This window comes from Argiope bruennichi, chromosome X1 (assembly GCF_947563725.1).
Source record: "Argiope bruennichi chromosome X1, qqArgBrue1.1, whole genome shotgun sequence".
NCBI classification, from domain to species: domain Eukaryota; kingdom Metazoa; phylum Arthropoda; class Arachnida; order Araneae; family Araneidae; genus Argiope; species Argiope bruennichi.
In genome coordinates this window covers 45,868,080-45,884,573 of record NC_079162.1, presented here as the reverse complement: position 1 = coordinate 45,884,573, position 16,494 = coordinate 45,868,080, and the positions used below count along the sequence as shown (strand labels likewise).

At 29.8% G+C, this 16,494-nt stretch overlaps 1 protein-coding gene across 2 annotated transcripts; it reads left to right on the top strand.

Annotated features, from left to right (window-relative positions):
* Window positions 1-3,261: 3,261 nt before the first annotated feature.
* LOC129958086 (chaoptin-like) lies at window positions 3,262-15,501 on the top strand. 2 transcript variants are annotated; one of them, XM_056070273.1, is made up of 5 exons: window positions 3,262-3,343; window positions 3,653-3,684; window positions 7,926-8,614; window positions 11,705-11,853; window positions 15,194-15,501. In XM_056070273.1, exons 3-5 carry the CDS (start codon window positions 7,950-7,952, stop codon window positions 15,328-15,330), a joined length of 951 nt encoding a protein of 316 aa, XP_055926248.1. In that variant the 5' UTR covers window positions 3,262-3,343; window positions 3,653-3,684; window positions 7,926-7,949; the 3' UTR covers window positions 15,331-15,501. The 2 variants fall into 2 exon arrangements, with proteins under 2 accessions (XP_055926248.1, XP_055926247.1); XM_056070272.1 differs by having other exon boundaries at window positions 3,311-3,684.
* Window positions 15,502-16,494: the final 993 nt, after the last annotated feature.

Sequence of the window (16,494 nt, the reverse complement as noted above, 5' to 3'; positions counted from 1 at the left end):
TTTGTTAATTTTGTCACTAGTAATAAATTTCCAAAACTTGTTAGTTGATACAACTTGCCCGGGATATGGAGCATGTTGTAACAATAAAACTAAAAATAGTTGAAATGATTATTCTCTGCTATTCTTTTATTAACTAAAGCATATAAGGCATTTAGTAATTATTATCACTTAGCATAGCGGCAATATATGATATTAAATGATTTATAGTAAAATAAAAATAAAATTATTTAATCAATCAACTCACAAAAGTCAACCTGCATCAGAATTACAGTTAAGCTAGTAAGTTATAGACTGCTTCCTATCACATACATTTTGAACTACATTTTGTAAATTAAGCATGCCCATTGTCCTACATCAAAATTATGGGCCACATTGGCTTGTTTCTAATGCTTTGGCCTTGGAGACGGAGTTTTCCTGGTTTGAAATCCGATTTTGCCGAAGAACCACTGTGTAAGTGGGCTTGGTATACTCTAAATCAGCCAAGGCTGAATGCTTCCTCGATGCTATGACACGTAAAGAGGAGAGAGGCTGCTAGCTCAGGCGCTATCCTCTTCATCTGACCATTGCTCAAAATTATGTGGCCTGTCTCAAAATAACCTTAACACGGCTTCATAACGGGATGATAATGTAATATGCGGTAACATAACATACTAGCCGCCTTTGGCGACCAGCTTGTTTGTCCAGATTATTTACTTATTAGACTATTAAGCGACTAATATAGAATACATTAGAAAATTCATTTTGTTATTCGATACGACAGAAAGACATGAATTTAATTGAACCAGTTTACGCCAAATTACTGCACATGCAAACTGAAAAGTGTATTACTAGGAAATAAAAGCGAAAGGGAAAATCTTACTTCGTAACTAATGATTGGCAAAACCGCGCGCAATTGGATGATTCGAGAATGAGTACAAATTTCATCATAACATTAAAAATAGATTTACAGACTGTCTATGAAATTAAATTAAGAAAAATAATTGAAAATAAAGCTAAAAACTAAATTACATGAGAAATAAACTGATATCATTATTTATTTATTTATTTATTTTTAAGATAATGCAAGAACCATTTTTGTGAGATGAACGTATAAACATTCCTCAAATAAATTGTAACGACTACCTATCTGGCGACGATTAAACTTATTTGCGAGCTTTGTTTCTATCATCGACTCTTTTACATCGTCTTTCTTCTAACTGAATGGAGTTTTTGGCGACATGACGAATCTTCTCCTGAGCATTTCTAATAATATTTTGCAGTTCCATTAATTAGCTAAAAGAAACATTGAATTAAGCACAGATGTAAAACCGTTCATTAAAGCAGTTTGAAATTCGAAAGTTGGTTTATTTACATTTGACTGTTGCCATTCGACAATAAGTAATAAGGGAGATTTCTGTAGCACATACTTTAGCATTTTATCGAATATAGAGATCGTCAGAGTTGCTATACACATCTGCACTAGCTACAGCAAAGTTTTTTTTTTTTTTTTTTCAGAGTTTGTATGTTGTTTCAAAATCTTCTTCGCCACCCTTTTTCCTTTGTTTCCTCTTTTGTTTCTTTTAAATATTTCCCTTTCTTTTATTCTTCCTTTTTGTTTTAATTTTTTATTAACTAAATCGTCGTATTCTTTTTTTCCACTGTTTGTTATCAGACGCCTCTGTTAGGATTTCTTTATTGATTAGGTGAGCCTGCGTTAGACTTTTTCAGAGGTGAATCCTTAGTGAGAGATCTGATCTTTTAGGGTGCATACAAGTGTTTAAAGCAGAAAGTCTAAATGCATGAATCAAACACAAATAAAGATAAATCTCACAAGTTATGATATATTATAACTTGGCGCAAAATTTTATTACAGCCTATCCCATTGCACAATTTTGGAAATTCTTGCTGATTTATAGAAAAATATTGCGATTAGTAAAAAAAAAAAAAAAAAAAAAAAAAAGCAGCTTTTTGAAATATAATACAAAGATAAATTAAATAAGTAGAAACATTTTTAAAACGATCAATTAACCTATTTAAAATTAAAATTTACAAAATACTTTTTCTCCACATACTAGCTAAAATGAATTACGTGTTTAGAACTTCTCATTATTCATTTCGCCTGGTTACTGACCGAGTTGACGTAATGGGATCCGTCATAAGAATCATATTTAGCTAAAATTCCGATTAAAAATTTTAAAAACAGCAACTGCACAATGTGCATGTTACAATAGCTCCTTGCTCCCCTATTGCATACATACCTTTTCAACATATTCCTATGAAGTTTCCTGACGTTTCACCTATTCACCTTTAGTCCGTTAAAAAGTGCAAACCCACCAAGATTGATAAACTCCGGAAAGTAGTAGAAGAGAAATGGTAATGAATACATTCAGAAATCTTATAAAAAACCCTTCTATCAAAAAAAAAAAAAAAAAAAAAATCGATGCATACGTACTATTTGTTTCAGGATCACGAGACTAGCACTTTTCGATGATTTTACTTCAGTAAAGGGTTGTAAATAGAAAGATGACAGGTTAAGAATACCTCCTAAATTCCACGGATAATCTGAGTTCGCCCTATTGCTAAATATTAACATCTCCTCCTTTTATCTTTCCTCTCACCCCTTTTTGACGAAATAAACGTTTTCTCGAAAGCGTGAATGGTTTCCGAATCCGAAAATAAACAGTATAGTCAAAAAAAAAAAAAAAAAAAAAGGAAGGGGGGACTATTAGATCGAACATCCGAAATAACAATCTCTATATTTTAAGCATTAACTAAATAGCACTGAAATCATTTTAAAAATGTGTAAGTACCCTCTGCAATTAGAACCATCCCTATTGCAGAGGGATCCCTTCCCTTCTCTTTATAATAAAAATATATAGATCTATCCAAAAATAAAACACCCAGTTTCATAGGATCATAAAATGATTTTATACAATTAAAAAGAATCGTTCGCTTTTTTGTCACTCTTTGCAACTGCTTACCTCCTTGATATGTATGATTCCTATGCATGGAATCATAACATGTCAAGGAGGTAAAATTTTCATATCCATGACAACTTTATATTGAATAGATGATAGCATTTTTCATAGTACTTGAAAGTTAAAAAATATATATATATCAAATAAGTTAATTGTTGTTGCAGGGAATTTTTTCCTAGTCTATCTTTGTCATATACATTTGACAGTTTGTACTTGGCATTAGACTTCAAAATAAGATAAGACACAAAAGTAGAGAAGGACTACTGATAATATTATTTACTAAAGCTCGTAAAATGTCATAAATTATTGATATCAAAAACTTTTCACAACTTTCTGTATCTTAAGATGTTCTCGACCTAGACGTGTGATATTAAACAAAGGATATGGTAAGATTTGCTCTATGCTACTGGTAATACTTTTGAGCAGAGATTCTTTGAGCAATAGATTAATTTAATTAATTATTTGTTTAATCTTACTATTTTTATTTATTAATTAGAAATTTGCATGTTCGGTAAAAGTTTCTTCTCATTTTTTTTAGAAGTTATGAAATATTTTTGTTCATATTTTTTTATTTGAATACATCAGAGTTGTGAACATAACGATATACATAAAATTACTAGCATAATACTTCCATGGAGCTCTGTTTTTCATGTTTTATCATTTTTGTGATGTCATCGGATTTTTTTCTTCTTTAGAAGGTTGAGTGAAAGCTGTTAGGATACGTTGGGTAAGTCACAATTATTTTTATTTTAAATCAATTTCATAATTATTCTTGCAATGATGAAATGGCATGCGGCCAAAATTAAATCATTGTGTTGTACCGGTTCAATTTTTTTTCTTAATATTGATAAGGTAAAATCCTAACATAACAAGTTTTTATCTAATGAAGAGTAGATTGCATTTGTTATCATTCTTAGAATCCTTTGATAGTTAAAAAATAGAAAGAGAAAGTCAATGCATTGAAAGGAAAGCATTATAATGAGCTAATAAGCTTTTTATTTTTTACTCAGAAGTCTTTTCTTAATGTAAAAGTGAAACACGATGAAATTTTACCAAGAAATGATAAACAACGAAAAGAAATAATTTGTTACTACCATCTTATTTTTTTGTTAATTGGTTTAATTTTTATTATTAAATTAATATAATTTTTAATATTTGATGTGTTTTGTCTTAAAATTTCTGTATAGCTTTCAAATTTTTACAAATCAGAAAAAGTTACATTTTTTTTTTTTTTTTTTTTAGTGATGCCAATCTGTTAATTAATGTAATATCAGATGGAATTTTATGAGTTTTTCTTCTATTCTATATTTAAGTTTTATATTTGATAAATTTCTTTTATTTTCCTTCTAAACAACGTATTATTTCAGAAAACGGAAAAAAATTCAGTTTTCTAGTTCGTTAATTACCGTTTATTTTGTATTCAAGATTGCAAATAAAAAAATACATGAAAATTTCTCTGGAAAAGAAGGCTATTCTTATCGGTACATATACAGTTTGTTGATTGATTATTTTTCATTGTGAAATTAATGCGAGTTTTAGAATTGGTCGTATTTAGGGTAAAATATTTATGTAGAATAGAAAATGTTAGACTTTTCTATTGGAAAATTTAGTCAGAAAATGTTTCCTTTTATTATTCGAGTATTTACCGGATATCCTAGAGTAAAGAAAGCCAAATCCATCACGATCCAATTAAACTTGCTGAGAATTGCAATTATCCTCTCTTAGGAATTCTGAAGAAGTTTGATGAATGTGTTACTGTCGCAAATGAGTGCTTATCCCAAGAACAACATTGGTTCGAATGTTGCCGGAATTTCGGATTTCTTATGTTCTGAAATTCAAAATTTCCGGATTTGCAAAATGCAACCTTGTTACCCGTCTGAAATTTTATTTTAGAACAATTATAACATATAAATCAGGAATTAATTATTAAGGTGAATGGACAAGTTATGCAGGTTTTATTATTATTTTCACAGAATGTAGATTAATCTTACATATTTTAGCCAAAAACAATTATTAATTCACGTTAAACAAAAAATACTTTCAAAGTTTTGGAATTAGGAAATTTCTGTCTAGAGACATTACTGGCAAAGATTTTAGGGATATGGATTTCTAGAGAATATACCGAAATTTTTATTAGGGTGAATGGATAAGTTACAAGGGGTGTTCAAATGAAAATGTACGAAACGACACTGTGGGTATAAATGAAGACTTTATTCAAAGTGTACACCATAGGCCTGAGCACAACGACCTCACTGATTAACGAGCCGAAGAATTCCTTGTTCCTAGAATTCCTGTGGCCGTGACGATATCCAGTCCTTCACAGCTTTCTTGAGTTCGCCTTCCCAGTTGAAGCGCTTACCTTTCAGATGTTTTTTTTTTTTTTCAGGGGACCAAACACATGAAAATCGCAGGGCGACATAGCCGGGCCGTAGGGCGGATGGTCCAGCTGTTCCCACTTGAACTTGGCCAGTTCCGCGTGTATGACCCTGGAGACGTGTTGACGCGCGTTATCATGGAACAGAATCACACCCTCCGTGAGTAGCCCAGGTCTTTTGTACTTGATGTCCCTGCGTTGTCTCCGGAGTGTCTCATAGTGCACATGGGAGTTAATGGTTCGGTGCGCGAGGAATTCAAGTAGCGGACCTTGGACGGCGAACTCAAGGACGTTGTAGAGGCCTGAGTCACGTCACGGCCACAGGAATTCTGGGGACAAAGAATCCTCCAGTTCGTTAATCAATAGAATCGTTGTGCTCAGGTCTATGGTGAATACTTTGAATAAAGTCTTCCTTTATACCTACAGTGTCGTTTCGTACCTTTGCATTTGAACACCCCTTGTATATAGGTATTATTATTATTATCCCCGAATATAGATTAATATTAAATATTGATAGCCAAGAACAATTATTAATTCACGTTAAACAAAAATGTATTCAAAGTTTTGGAATCAGGAACTTTCTCTCGAGATATTCCTGGCAAAGATTTTAGGAATATGGATTTCTACACAATATATCAACATTTTTTGCATTTCATGAGCTGCTCTTTTCCTGATAGCAGTTTCATTTTTAAACACTTCCAAACATGCATACTTCAGCTTCTAATCTAATACTTGAATGGTGGAATGATAAGCCATTATCTGCATCGAAATGTCTTGCTGATGGTACTGAATTTTCCACTTGATAGAAAAGAATATTATAAAACATCGCCACTCCCTAAGCACTTTTTAAAGGCTAAAAAAACTAAAAAGGCGAATTATCTTTCGAAATAAATATTAAATTAATTTTTAATAAATTTAAAAATATACTTTGTGATTTGCTTATGAAGTTAATTGAAAATGTGTGCTTATATATATTACATAAATATTCCCTATTTTTCAAATTATAATGAATATTTTCAACAATGTACTTTTTAGGATAGGGGTTGTAGTCGTCCCTATTATCATATAATAATTTGTAAGAATTACGAATATTCTGTCCTTCGAACCTCTTATGTAGCTTCAAAAATAATACACTTATCTAGCAAGTTAAACAAAACTATTAATCATACCAATCACTAATTTTACTGCCACATCAAATATGGTGTAAAAGTAGAATTTTTTCATTTGCTTCAGATAGATAATTTGCTACAAACAAAATAAAATAAAGGATCTCCCATCGCGATATACGGTATATTTGAACGGCTGGCTCACCGTTATATATAGGCAGTTATATAGGAACTGTGAGTCACGCAAAATAGACTTTATTATGAGCACTGAGCTTCCTACAAGTGGAAAAGCCTAGTCAGCGGTGATGAAGCCGCACCATCACCGTTTTGCCACCAGCGGAATTGAAAAACTGCTTATCTATATGCCAGATTTCCACTTTCGATCTCGAAGTCAATTTGGCAGGTTGATAACGAATAGGATTTCAGTACCCACGCAGAACTAATCTGACCTGTCTCTAATCACCGTATAGATAGTTTTGCTTTCCAATCCTGTTGTATCACCTAAAGTGTGTTGCCTATATTTATAGCTAATGAGAGAAGACAAAAACAGGTTAATTAGAAGGGACCATAGATCTTATCTTTCAGCGAAATGAAAGAAGGAAAGCACAAATTTTACTGCTTTTTCACGTTAAATGATTGCTTTGAGGCTTCATCTATTCTTAGTTTAAAAGTTAAAAATTCGCATATTTGCATTCAAAAACATAATGAAAAAAATCTCTTTAGTACGCGTTTTGCTTTGGCTTAATTTATTCTTATTCATTTGAATATTTAAAATATCTATATAACATTGTAAAAATTCGATACCTAATCTCCAAAAAGTATAGGAAAAATATTTTAATGATCTCAATTCAATTCACGGCGTTTCATCCAAAATCAAATCGACAACTAAAATAACAGAATAAATAGATAATCTAAAAATCTAAACACTTTCTTTGAAACTTCCTTAAAAAGGAAGGGGAAAAAAAAGGATTATTACAATAAAGATAATCATTTTAATTTTTATCTATTGTAGTAAAATTATCTAAAATATCGAAATATATTCAGTAGTCACTATTATACTTTGATATAATAATTCTGAGATAAAAGTCCAAGAAACAGGAATTATTTATATACGAATATTCGAAAAGAATGATTCCAATAAAGAAATTCTAAATATCATTAAACGCTGTACAATTACTTAAAAAGAATAATAGGAATTTTTTGTTTTAAAATATTTTAAATTTTATCAATATTGTTTGAAAATACAAGTTTAATAACATAATTAAAATGATTGTGAAATTTTATTAAGAAGCATATCTATACTATTATATTGCACGGTTTAAATATATGGTTTATCCATTTTGAAATAAAATTCTATAATTCTTCGCTTTTGTTTGTTCATCGTTTTTAAACAGTCCCTAAAAAACTAAAGGTTTAATATTGTATTAGGAAAAGAATATATAGTAAAAAGGTATTGTTATTTACATTTCATTTCTAATTTTGTTCCAGAATTTCTACTACCCATTCAAAGAAATGATCTGCAAATGTCTTCCAGTATTCTTCCTATTAATATTTCTGGAAGCTGCTTCATCAACCTACACTGCTTCATGCAGCTTACTTCATGTAAAATATGGAAGTCTAAAAAACTACGTAATATGCAAAGGAGAATTTCTACCAGTTGAAAATCTCAAAAAAACTTTGCAAAATTTTACAGAAAGTATAAATACATTCGAACTTCGCAATGTCTCGATGGATGTTTTACCAGGAGATATGTTCGGTGGTATAAAAAAGGGAGATATTCAGAAAATAATTTTTTCCCATTCGACTGTAGAACTTCTCAATCTTCCCGAGATGCAATACTCAGCTTTCAAATCTGTAGAAGACACCTTGGAGAGTTTTGAAGTGTATGACAGTTCTTCTGTTTTTGCATGGAATATTTCAATACTTGCCTCATTGAAGAAACTGGAAAAGATTGTCATTGAAAATTCTGAATTCTTTGAGGTGAAAGCAATATTTGGAAATTTTCCCAGATTAAGACTTATCCAGTTTATCAATTCTGCGGTCAGATGGGTACATCCGGAAGCCTTTAAAAACATCAAAAAACTTACTATTTGTTCTTTAGCTAATAATTACATCACGGAAGTGAAAAGATCGATGTTTCCACAGCCAGCTACTTATCTTTGGAATTTGGATTTAAGGTAAGTCTTACTTTAACTTCCTAAGCTACAGTAAAATAGCAGCCATACTATTTTGAAGTGGTCGTAAAAATCAGAGCTTCCTAAACCGCTGGGCACACAAAAACTCGCAGGAATGTCTTCTTTCACATTTTTGGCTTACGGATGTCAATAAAACTATAAATAAATTTCCTTTCGGATATTTCTATCTTCTCATATACGAAGTATACAAAGAAAAAGTACTGTAATTGTATAAATATTCGAAGTCGAAATTCAGGATTCAGATCTCCTTGAGTCCGAAAAATAGATTTTTGAAATTACGTCTGTATGCCTGTTACTTTTTCTGTTTGTCTGTGAAAGCGATAATTAGAAAACTCTTTGAGCTAGACAAATGAAATTTGGTATGCAGTCTGTACATCAGATCTGTAGATTTCGATCAAATTCACAGAAAATCTGTCTGTGTCAGAGGGCAAGTGAACACAATAACGACAAAACCTATTTATATATATATATATATATATATATATATATATATATATATATATATATATATATATATATATATATATATATATATATATATATATATATATATATATATATATATATATATACACAATTCCAGCATCTAAAATACAGACCGAATACATGCGGTATCGAATATTGAACCAAATCGGTCTATGAGTTGACTGATCTAAAAATTTTCATGCATGTAAACGAGATGACTCAAAAATGCAATGATTTCTAAATGAAATTTGGGATGTGATCTTGTTACTAAAATTGTAGTGTTGTGTCAATGTTTGGTTTCAAATGGACAGAAAAAGGCTGCCAAAATGTATACTTTTTTTTTTTTTTTTCACAATAACTACGAAGCACAAAATGCTCATATACGGAAGAATCCAATGACTCATGAAATTCACGACATTGCTCAAATTTCACAATTTTTATAGCATATATAGGGGAAGGGGGATAATAGCGTTGTTAGGAAATATGGGAGAAAGTTTCAGGGGTACCACTTTCATTGGTTTTATTTATTTTTGAATTTAAGGTTTGTGAAAAACATTTCTCAAGAAAGCGAATCACAGTGAGGTTTTTCACCTATGGGAAATACCTATTCATTAAAGAACATCACAAATTTTTTACGTATGGGAAAAAGAACGCAAACGATAAAAGTGTAAAAAGCCGTGGCATAAATTGCCTTAAGTTAATGCTTTCAATTACAGTTTTGTTGTAATTAAGAAAGCATTTTTTATTCAAATAGCATAAAATGTTCACCAAATTTTAAAAATATTTATTTACCATAATTCTATCAAATATTATAAACTGTATGAAATTTTCGGGAAATACTTTTTGTATTATCATTAATTAGATTTAACATTATTTTTCAATGTAAAATTGGAATTAATCATGACTTCAATTAATAAATATAAAAGATATATTTTATAAATAAAACTGACTATGAAACCTCAAAAATCGAAGAATGTACCTCGAAGTAATATTTGTACTTTTAGTAATTTGTTTGTTACTGCTCTGTTACCAGACTTTAGGCACCAGACTTTCTGTTTTTATACTCTATTGCTAAGCAACCAAAAGAGACGCTAAATTAACTTTTATAATATAAATTATGCTTCTACTTATTGCTACTTGTGTTGTTCTGTAATGAATTGTGAATAACAGAGTTTCTAGAAATTTAATTTTTGAATCATTCAATGCAACACTCTATTAAACGGAAACCGCAATTAAATGAAACCACAAAATGAAAACCACCGCAACCACAAGGTTTATCTATTATAGTACTTTAGTTAAATTAATATTTACGTAATCCATCACCAATACAAGGTCACTTCCAAAGTGTCGAATTCTTTTTTATTATTCTTGCAGAACAGTTATCAGTTATTTCTGAAATAAATCATAATTAATGAATAGTAAATTAATGCAGAGATGATTAAAAATTTGAAAACCGATTTAGGTGTTCTCTACATTTTTTTTTTTTTTTTTTTTTTTTTGCAGTAAGTGTGGAAACATTAAACAAAAAACAATGATGATTACAGTTTTAAACTATCTTTGAAATGTTTTGTTGGTGAGATAATAAGCAAGCTATTTCTAATTTTGAGATAATGTAGTAAATTTTTTTTTTAATGTTTAGGAAATTTTACATTTTTTTTAACTCCCTGCATGTTATTAATTTTGAGAAACAAAATTTTGTAATGATGGGTGGAGTTAATACATGAAATATATCAAATTCATACGAGATGTACGTCAATTGTGCCAGGGCAATTTAATTTTGGAATCCATTGCAATATAATCAAAGGCTTTGCGTTGCATGTTCAACATTGGCTCTTATGTTACAAAGTCTCACAGCACCTACTCCTCATTTTGAAGGAAGAAAAAAGATGAGCCGTCAAGACACAACATAAGACAATGTGTAATTAGATGTAAGCTAGCATGTGCAATTACATTTGTCACGTCATTGTTTCATTATTTGAATAAACTCTATTATTATTAATTTATTTATTGCTATAAATAAATTTTAAAATTAAATAAAATTACTGATGTAATTATTAAATTTGGAACCATCCTCCAAAGAAAGAATTTAATCGGACTTGCTTTTTCCGTTTCTTAATTTTCACGTACGAAAGGATAAGCCGTCTATCCTTTGATGGATCGAAATCGGAACTCAGTACTGATATTACAATTTTAATCCAAAAACCACATTCAAATTTTATTCATATCAGGCTGCGAGTGGAATATTGGACAATTTATTTGTCGATAGATTTGGTCAAAAATTCATTTTCATTATTATAAGAACACTAATTTTTTTTCTGTTTCCTCTAATAATAATGATTGGAATAATAAAAAAAGGATAATGATTTTGTTTACTTACTACGAAAAATAATTTGGAAAAATATTCATTAAAGCGTTATTAATGCTCGAGGATTTGTTTCCTGACATGCAAATAAGTAATGCATGCAAGAAAATGATGACAAGCTTGGCAAAATATTTCACAGTAAATGATAATAAAAGTATGTTATTTTCAAAGAACAAAAAAAAAAAAAAAAAAAAAAAAAAATAAAAAATAAAAAAAAATGATGAAATTTGTCTGTTTGATTTCAGTTTCAATAGGTTAAAATCCCTGCCAAAGGATATGTTTGATGACATGCCTTCTCTCCATGAACTGAAACTAGATAACAACCATTTAAGATACTTCAAAGTTGAGCTTGTAAAACCAATGTGGAACCAGCTAACCCAGTTATGGTTGGATGGTAAGCATGAAAAAAGTCTTGCACTTAATATTGAGTTTGTGAAATAATTAGAATTAATAATAATAATTCGAATAATTAGAAGAAAATATAGTTGATATGAACATATTTCATCACGTCATTAGAGTATTGAAAAATTTACCATAAAATCTTCCATTGAACATTTTGCAAGAATATTACAATATAGAAAGCAGGAAAGTTTGAATTTAAAATCAATTTGTGATATAAAATCGGTACTCTCATATCCCACCTTACTATATAGCAAATTGCCAACTTATTAGTGCTACTCAAAATGAAAAAAAAAAAAAAAAGATAAATACGAGCAGTCGGAAATATTTATTAATTTAGCGCAATAATATTTGGCGTGTGAAAGGAATAAATAATCATTACAGTCGCAAGCGAAATTGATTTACAGTTTAAACGAACTGCTGACGTCAAAGCACCGTATTATGCGATCGAACTTTCAGCCGTCGCCACATTGATACTGCAGCTTTGTTTCGATTTTTGTTGTTTATGACATTCTAACTGTTGCTAGAGCAAGCATTCGAAATTTCTGGTCGTTTCAATCATTCGAAAACTTTCGTCGAAGTAATAATAACAACACATCCTGACAGAATAATCCGCTTGCAAATAAACGAATAGTTGCTGCATCATGACAAATCTGGTGATGATGACTCATAATGTTACAACTTTCTCATGGAAAAAATGTTTCCACACGATAATGATATTATATGAAAAATTAGACACAAAATAACGCATAGTAATTCCTCCTATTTCATTATTATGTGTTGCTTTTAAATGTATTTCTATGTTGTCAGGCTATATGCAGGTGAATATATAAATACATAAATTTCTTACTTATTTTTATTTTCCCAACATATAATAAATTATATTTTATTGATAAATTGCGTCACACATATTATACAAAAACTGATATATGTTTTATAAAATATCAAAAATTATTTTTTATTCTATAGAGGAAACTCTTCATTATATCTTTTCCTTACAGATGACATAGATGTTGTGAAGGTAGAATTTTTCTCTCTGCTTAAAGAATTATAAAAATATTCTGTCACTAATTAAATAAGATTTCAGTCCCCACACGTAACTAATGTGTTTGTCATCTCATCAATCCGTGGACAAATTTTCTGCTCATTGTATTGCTCCGGTCCTTTTATCACAACTAGTGTGCATTTGAGTACGATTTTAAATGGCGAAAAATAAAAGTTGATAGCTAGATAGTCGATCGATTGGTTTTTAAAAAAAGAAAGCATTTTCTGTTATTCCACAAGAATTTCCGTTTTAAAATAATATTTTGTGATTTCATTCTCCAGTAATCTAAAGATTAAAGTATTCGACATGTTACGAAAGGTTAAATGAAATTAAAAGAACAGCATGGGTTAATGGTAAGGCATCAGCTTCCGAGTTCTATCAAATATTTGGCGTATATGTGGACATAGTTCATGGCGTCGAGGATTAAGCATCCACCTACTGGTTTCGCGTGGAAGTTTGGAGAGAATGCCAGTTCTGATGCCGTCGCCATCATTATGATCACAAGTGAAAACTGAGAGATGCATACCAAATTACGCCTCATGTTGCTTTAAAATGGGATAATATAACTAAGGTAAATGCAATGAAACATCATCGATATAAAAGATTATTATGTTTACTCCTCATGTCCTTTGCAAAGAAAGCATGCTTTGTTTGTAAAATGTGTTATGATGTGGAGTGCTCCAAATAAATATGAAATCATGCACAAATTCCATATAAATTAAATTACAATCGCATTTTAAAATTCATTCTATTTAAATCTTGATAGAAAGCATGGTTTTTAACATACGAAACATTGCCTCCGATTTAATTTTGTAATGGTTTTGATAATGATAAAATCATCTTTACAATATCACAATTTACTCGTATAAAGCAACATCGATATTTTTTTTAAATATCCTGTAGCTTTTTTGCAAAGGTGGTACTTGAGATCAAGAAATCTACTATCTGAGGCACTGATTTCAAAACAGGCAAATACATGAAAGATTTGAGACAATTATGCGAAATATTTGGTTTAGATTTCTAAATATGGTATGAAAAGAGGTCAAGTCTCCCACCCAACTAATCGAAACGGAATAGAAGACGTTTTTGTTTCTCCGATAAGAGTTATCAGATAGCTCAGTATAGCATAAACAAGGTTGGTTCTAAATATGTATTGAAACTATTCCATGAGGTCAATTTATACCATTTCAAAAAACATATAAATAAGTAAATATAATAAAAGGCGTTTTTAAAATTTCACTTTTATTAATGAACCAAAAGACAGATCTTATGAAATTTTAATTACTTTGTACTTTTTATTTCTTAATTTATAATCCATTATTATAAATATCATGAGGTAAGAGATAAAAGAGAGGTATAAGGTAAGAGATAAAAATGAATAGAGTAATAATAATTAAACTCTGAGCATATTAAAATAGTGGATAATCGGCGAGAGCACTCAAAAGTGTAGAATTTCAGAGTTTTACCATATTTGAAACACAGACAGCACCGTATTCCTTACAAAATTGGGATATATTTCTCAAAAGTATCCAGAAAACTGTTGGCCAGGAAGGGGGAAAAAAGTTTTTTATGATTTGATTTATTTATTTTGTTTGGTAAAACTTACTTTTTCAATTAGATCAACATCGTTACCCGAAAACTTTTTAATGTTAATTTAAGAAAAGAAAAAAAAAAAAAAAAAAAAAAACTCGCTTTTTAAATTAGCCGCTTTTTGGAAAAACAAAACGACTACTTTTTTTTAAAGCAATTTTATTTAAGAGAGTGGAAATGGAATGAAATTTCAAAAATGCAGCTGAAACTTGGAAAGAAAGACTTCATAATTGAGGATAATTTTGAAGTACACCGGGAACCTGCCAATGTCAGTTAACAGAAAAATACCTGTAATTTTAATTATATATATATATATATATATATATATATATATACTGTTATTTTCATATTATCGATCGATAAGGAGGAAAATTCTCCAAAAATTATACTATATACTTCATTTTGTATTTGAAGTGTCCAAATTCCTTAGTATTAGGGGCAGATTTCAAAATATCTCTTTAAACGGAGGCATGGCAAATAAAATTCCAAGAATAGCCTTTAAATTTATGCAATAACACTATGAAAACCATATGATTGTATTACCTACAGAATTTCCAACGTTTGTAAGTATTCGACAGTGGTAATAGAAAAAGGAGCAAGAAATGAGTAGAATATAGTGTCCTTGATTTTCATTTTAACGTATATACTTTTCAAATAATTTATGTTTTGATTCCTTTGTTTTTTTTATATATATATTTAGGTAACAACGCACTTTGCTGGCCCTTTTGTTGGATTATTGAAAAAGAACACAGACCTTTATTTCTGGATTCCGCCAAATGTCGTACCAGTAAAAGCATTAGATTGGATGAGTTTTATTCTCGCTGCAAAAAGTTTTAGAAAATATTTTGATCGGCATTGAAACCAATAGTTCTTGGATTCGACTCACTACGTGGAGTAATATTATCTATATATCCTGAGCAGAATGATCAAATTCTGAACAAAATATTATATGTAAATACCTTGTCGTTACGTGTTTCTTATAGTCATGCATTAATAAAGTATGTGATTTACGAATCTCGCCATTAATCTGCTTCTGGATGGATATTAATTCTTCCTGTAAAAATGAATCACTGAAAAATTTTGCAATTAATTGAATTGGAAAAGCTGCTTTCATGTAATAAAAGTAAAGATCTGGGAAATTCTATAAAGTTTCAGTGTGATATAAACAATTAAATCTGATCAATTTCTTAAAACAGAACAGATAAGCAACAAATCATAGCAATGGTAAAATATCAGATTTCTTTTTTCCAATGTAAGGCTTTTGATGAGACCTCAAAATTGGCCCATCTTACCTATCAAAATGGGAAGTGTGACAGTAGAGTTCTACTATACTATATTTTTCTAGCTTTCACTAAATATTATTAAACAGTGTTTTGAACTTCTGTATTTATGAAATGACAAAATATGATGAAATATTGTCCCCTACATGCGAGGGCACTAAGTAGGTAGATACTGCTAAATTCTAATTATTAGAGAACAATATCAAATTTTTTTAACAGACATTATATAACTGGGCCTTGAAATTTTTACTAATTATAACAACCTTTGGGGTAGAACGATCTTTCATGGTCCATTTTATAAGGAAAGTCTTGTTGCAATTCCAAAGTTAAACATACACAGTAAATAAATAAATTTAAAAAAAAAAACGAAACTGAAGCATGCTTATTTAAATCCTACCCAATTTAAAGCAGCTAAGATAACTCAACATTAATTTGCTTTCCAGTCAATATATTAAACCATTATTCTAATGAATGTCTTAAAATCTGAAGTTGACTGGGGAAAATTTATTTTTATAAAATAGCTTATATCTTTGTAATTAAAAAAAAAAAGACTGAATGTTTAAATATTTTTGAACAGTATATAATTTTATATAATTTTGAACAGTATATCACAGAGAAAAAATGTATACTTTCATTTATGCTTTGCAAATGGCAACTACATGGATAATAAATAAATGGATTGAGCAAACTAGTGTTAAATAAGCTACAAGTATTTTAAAAA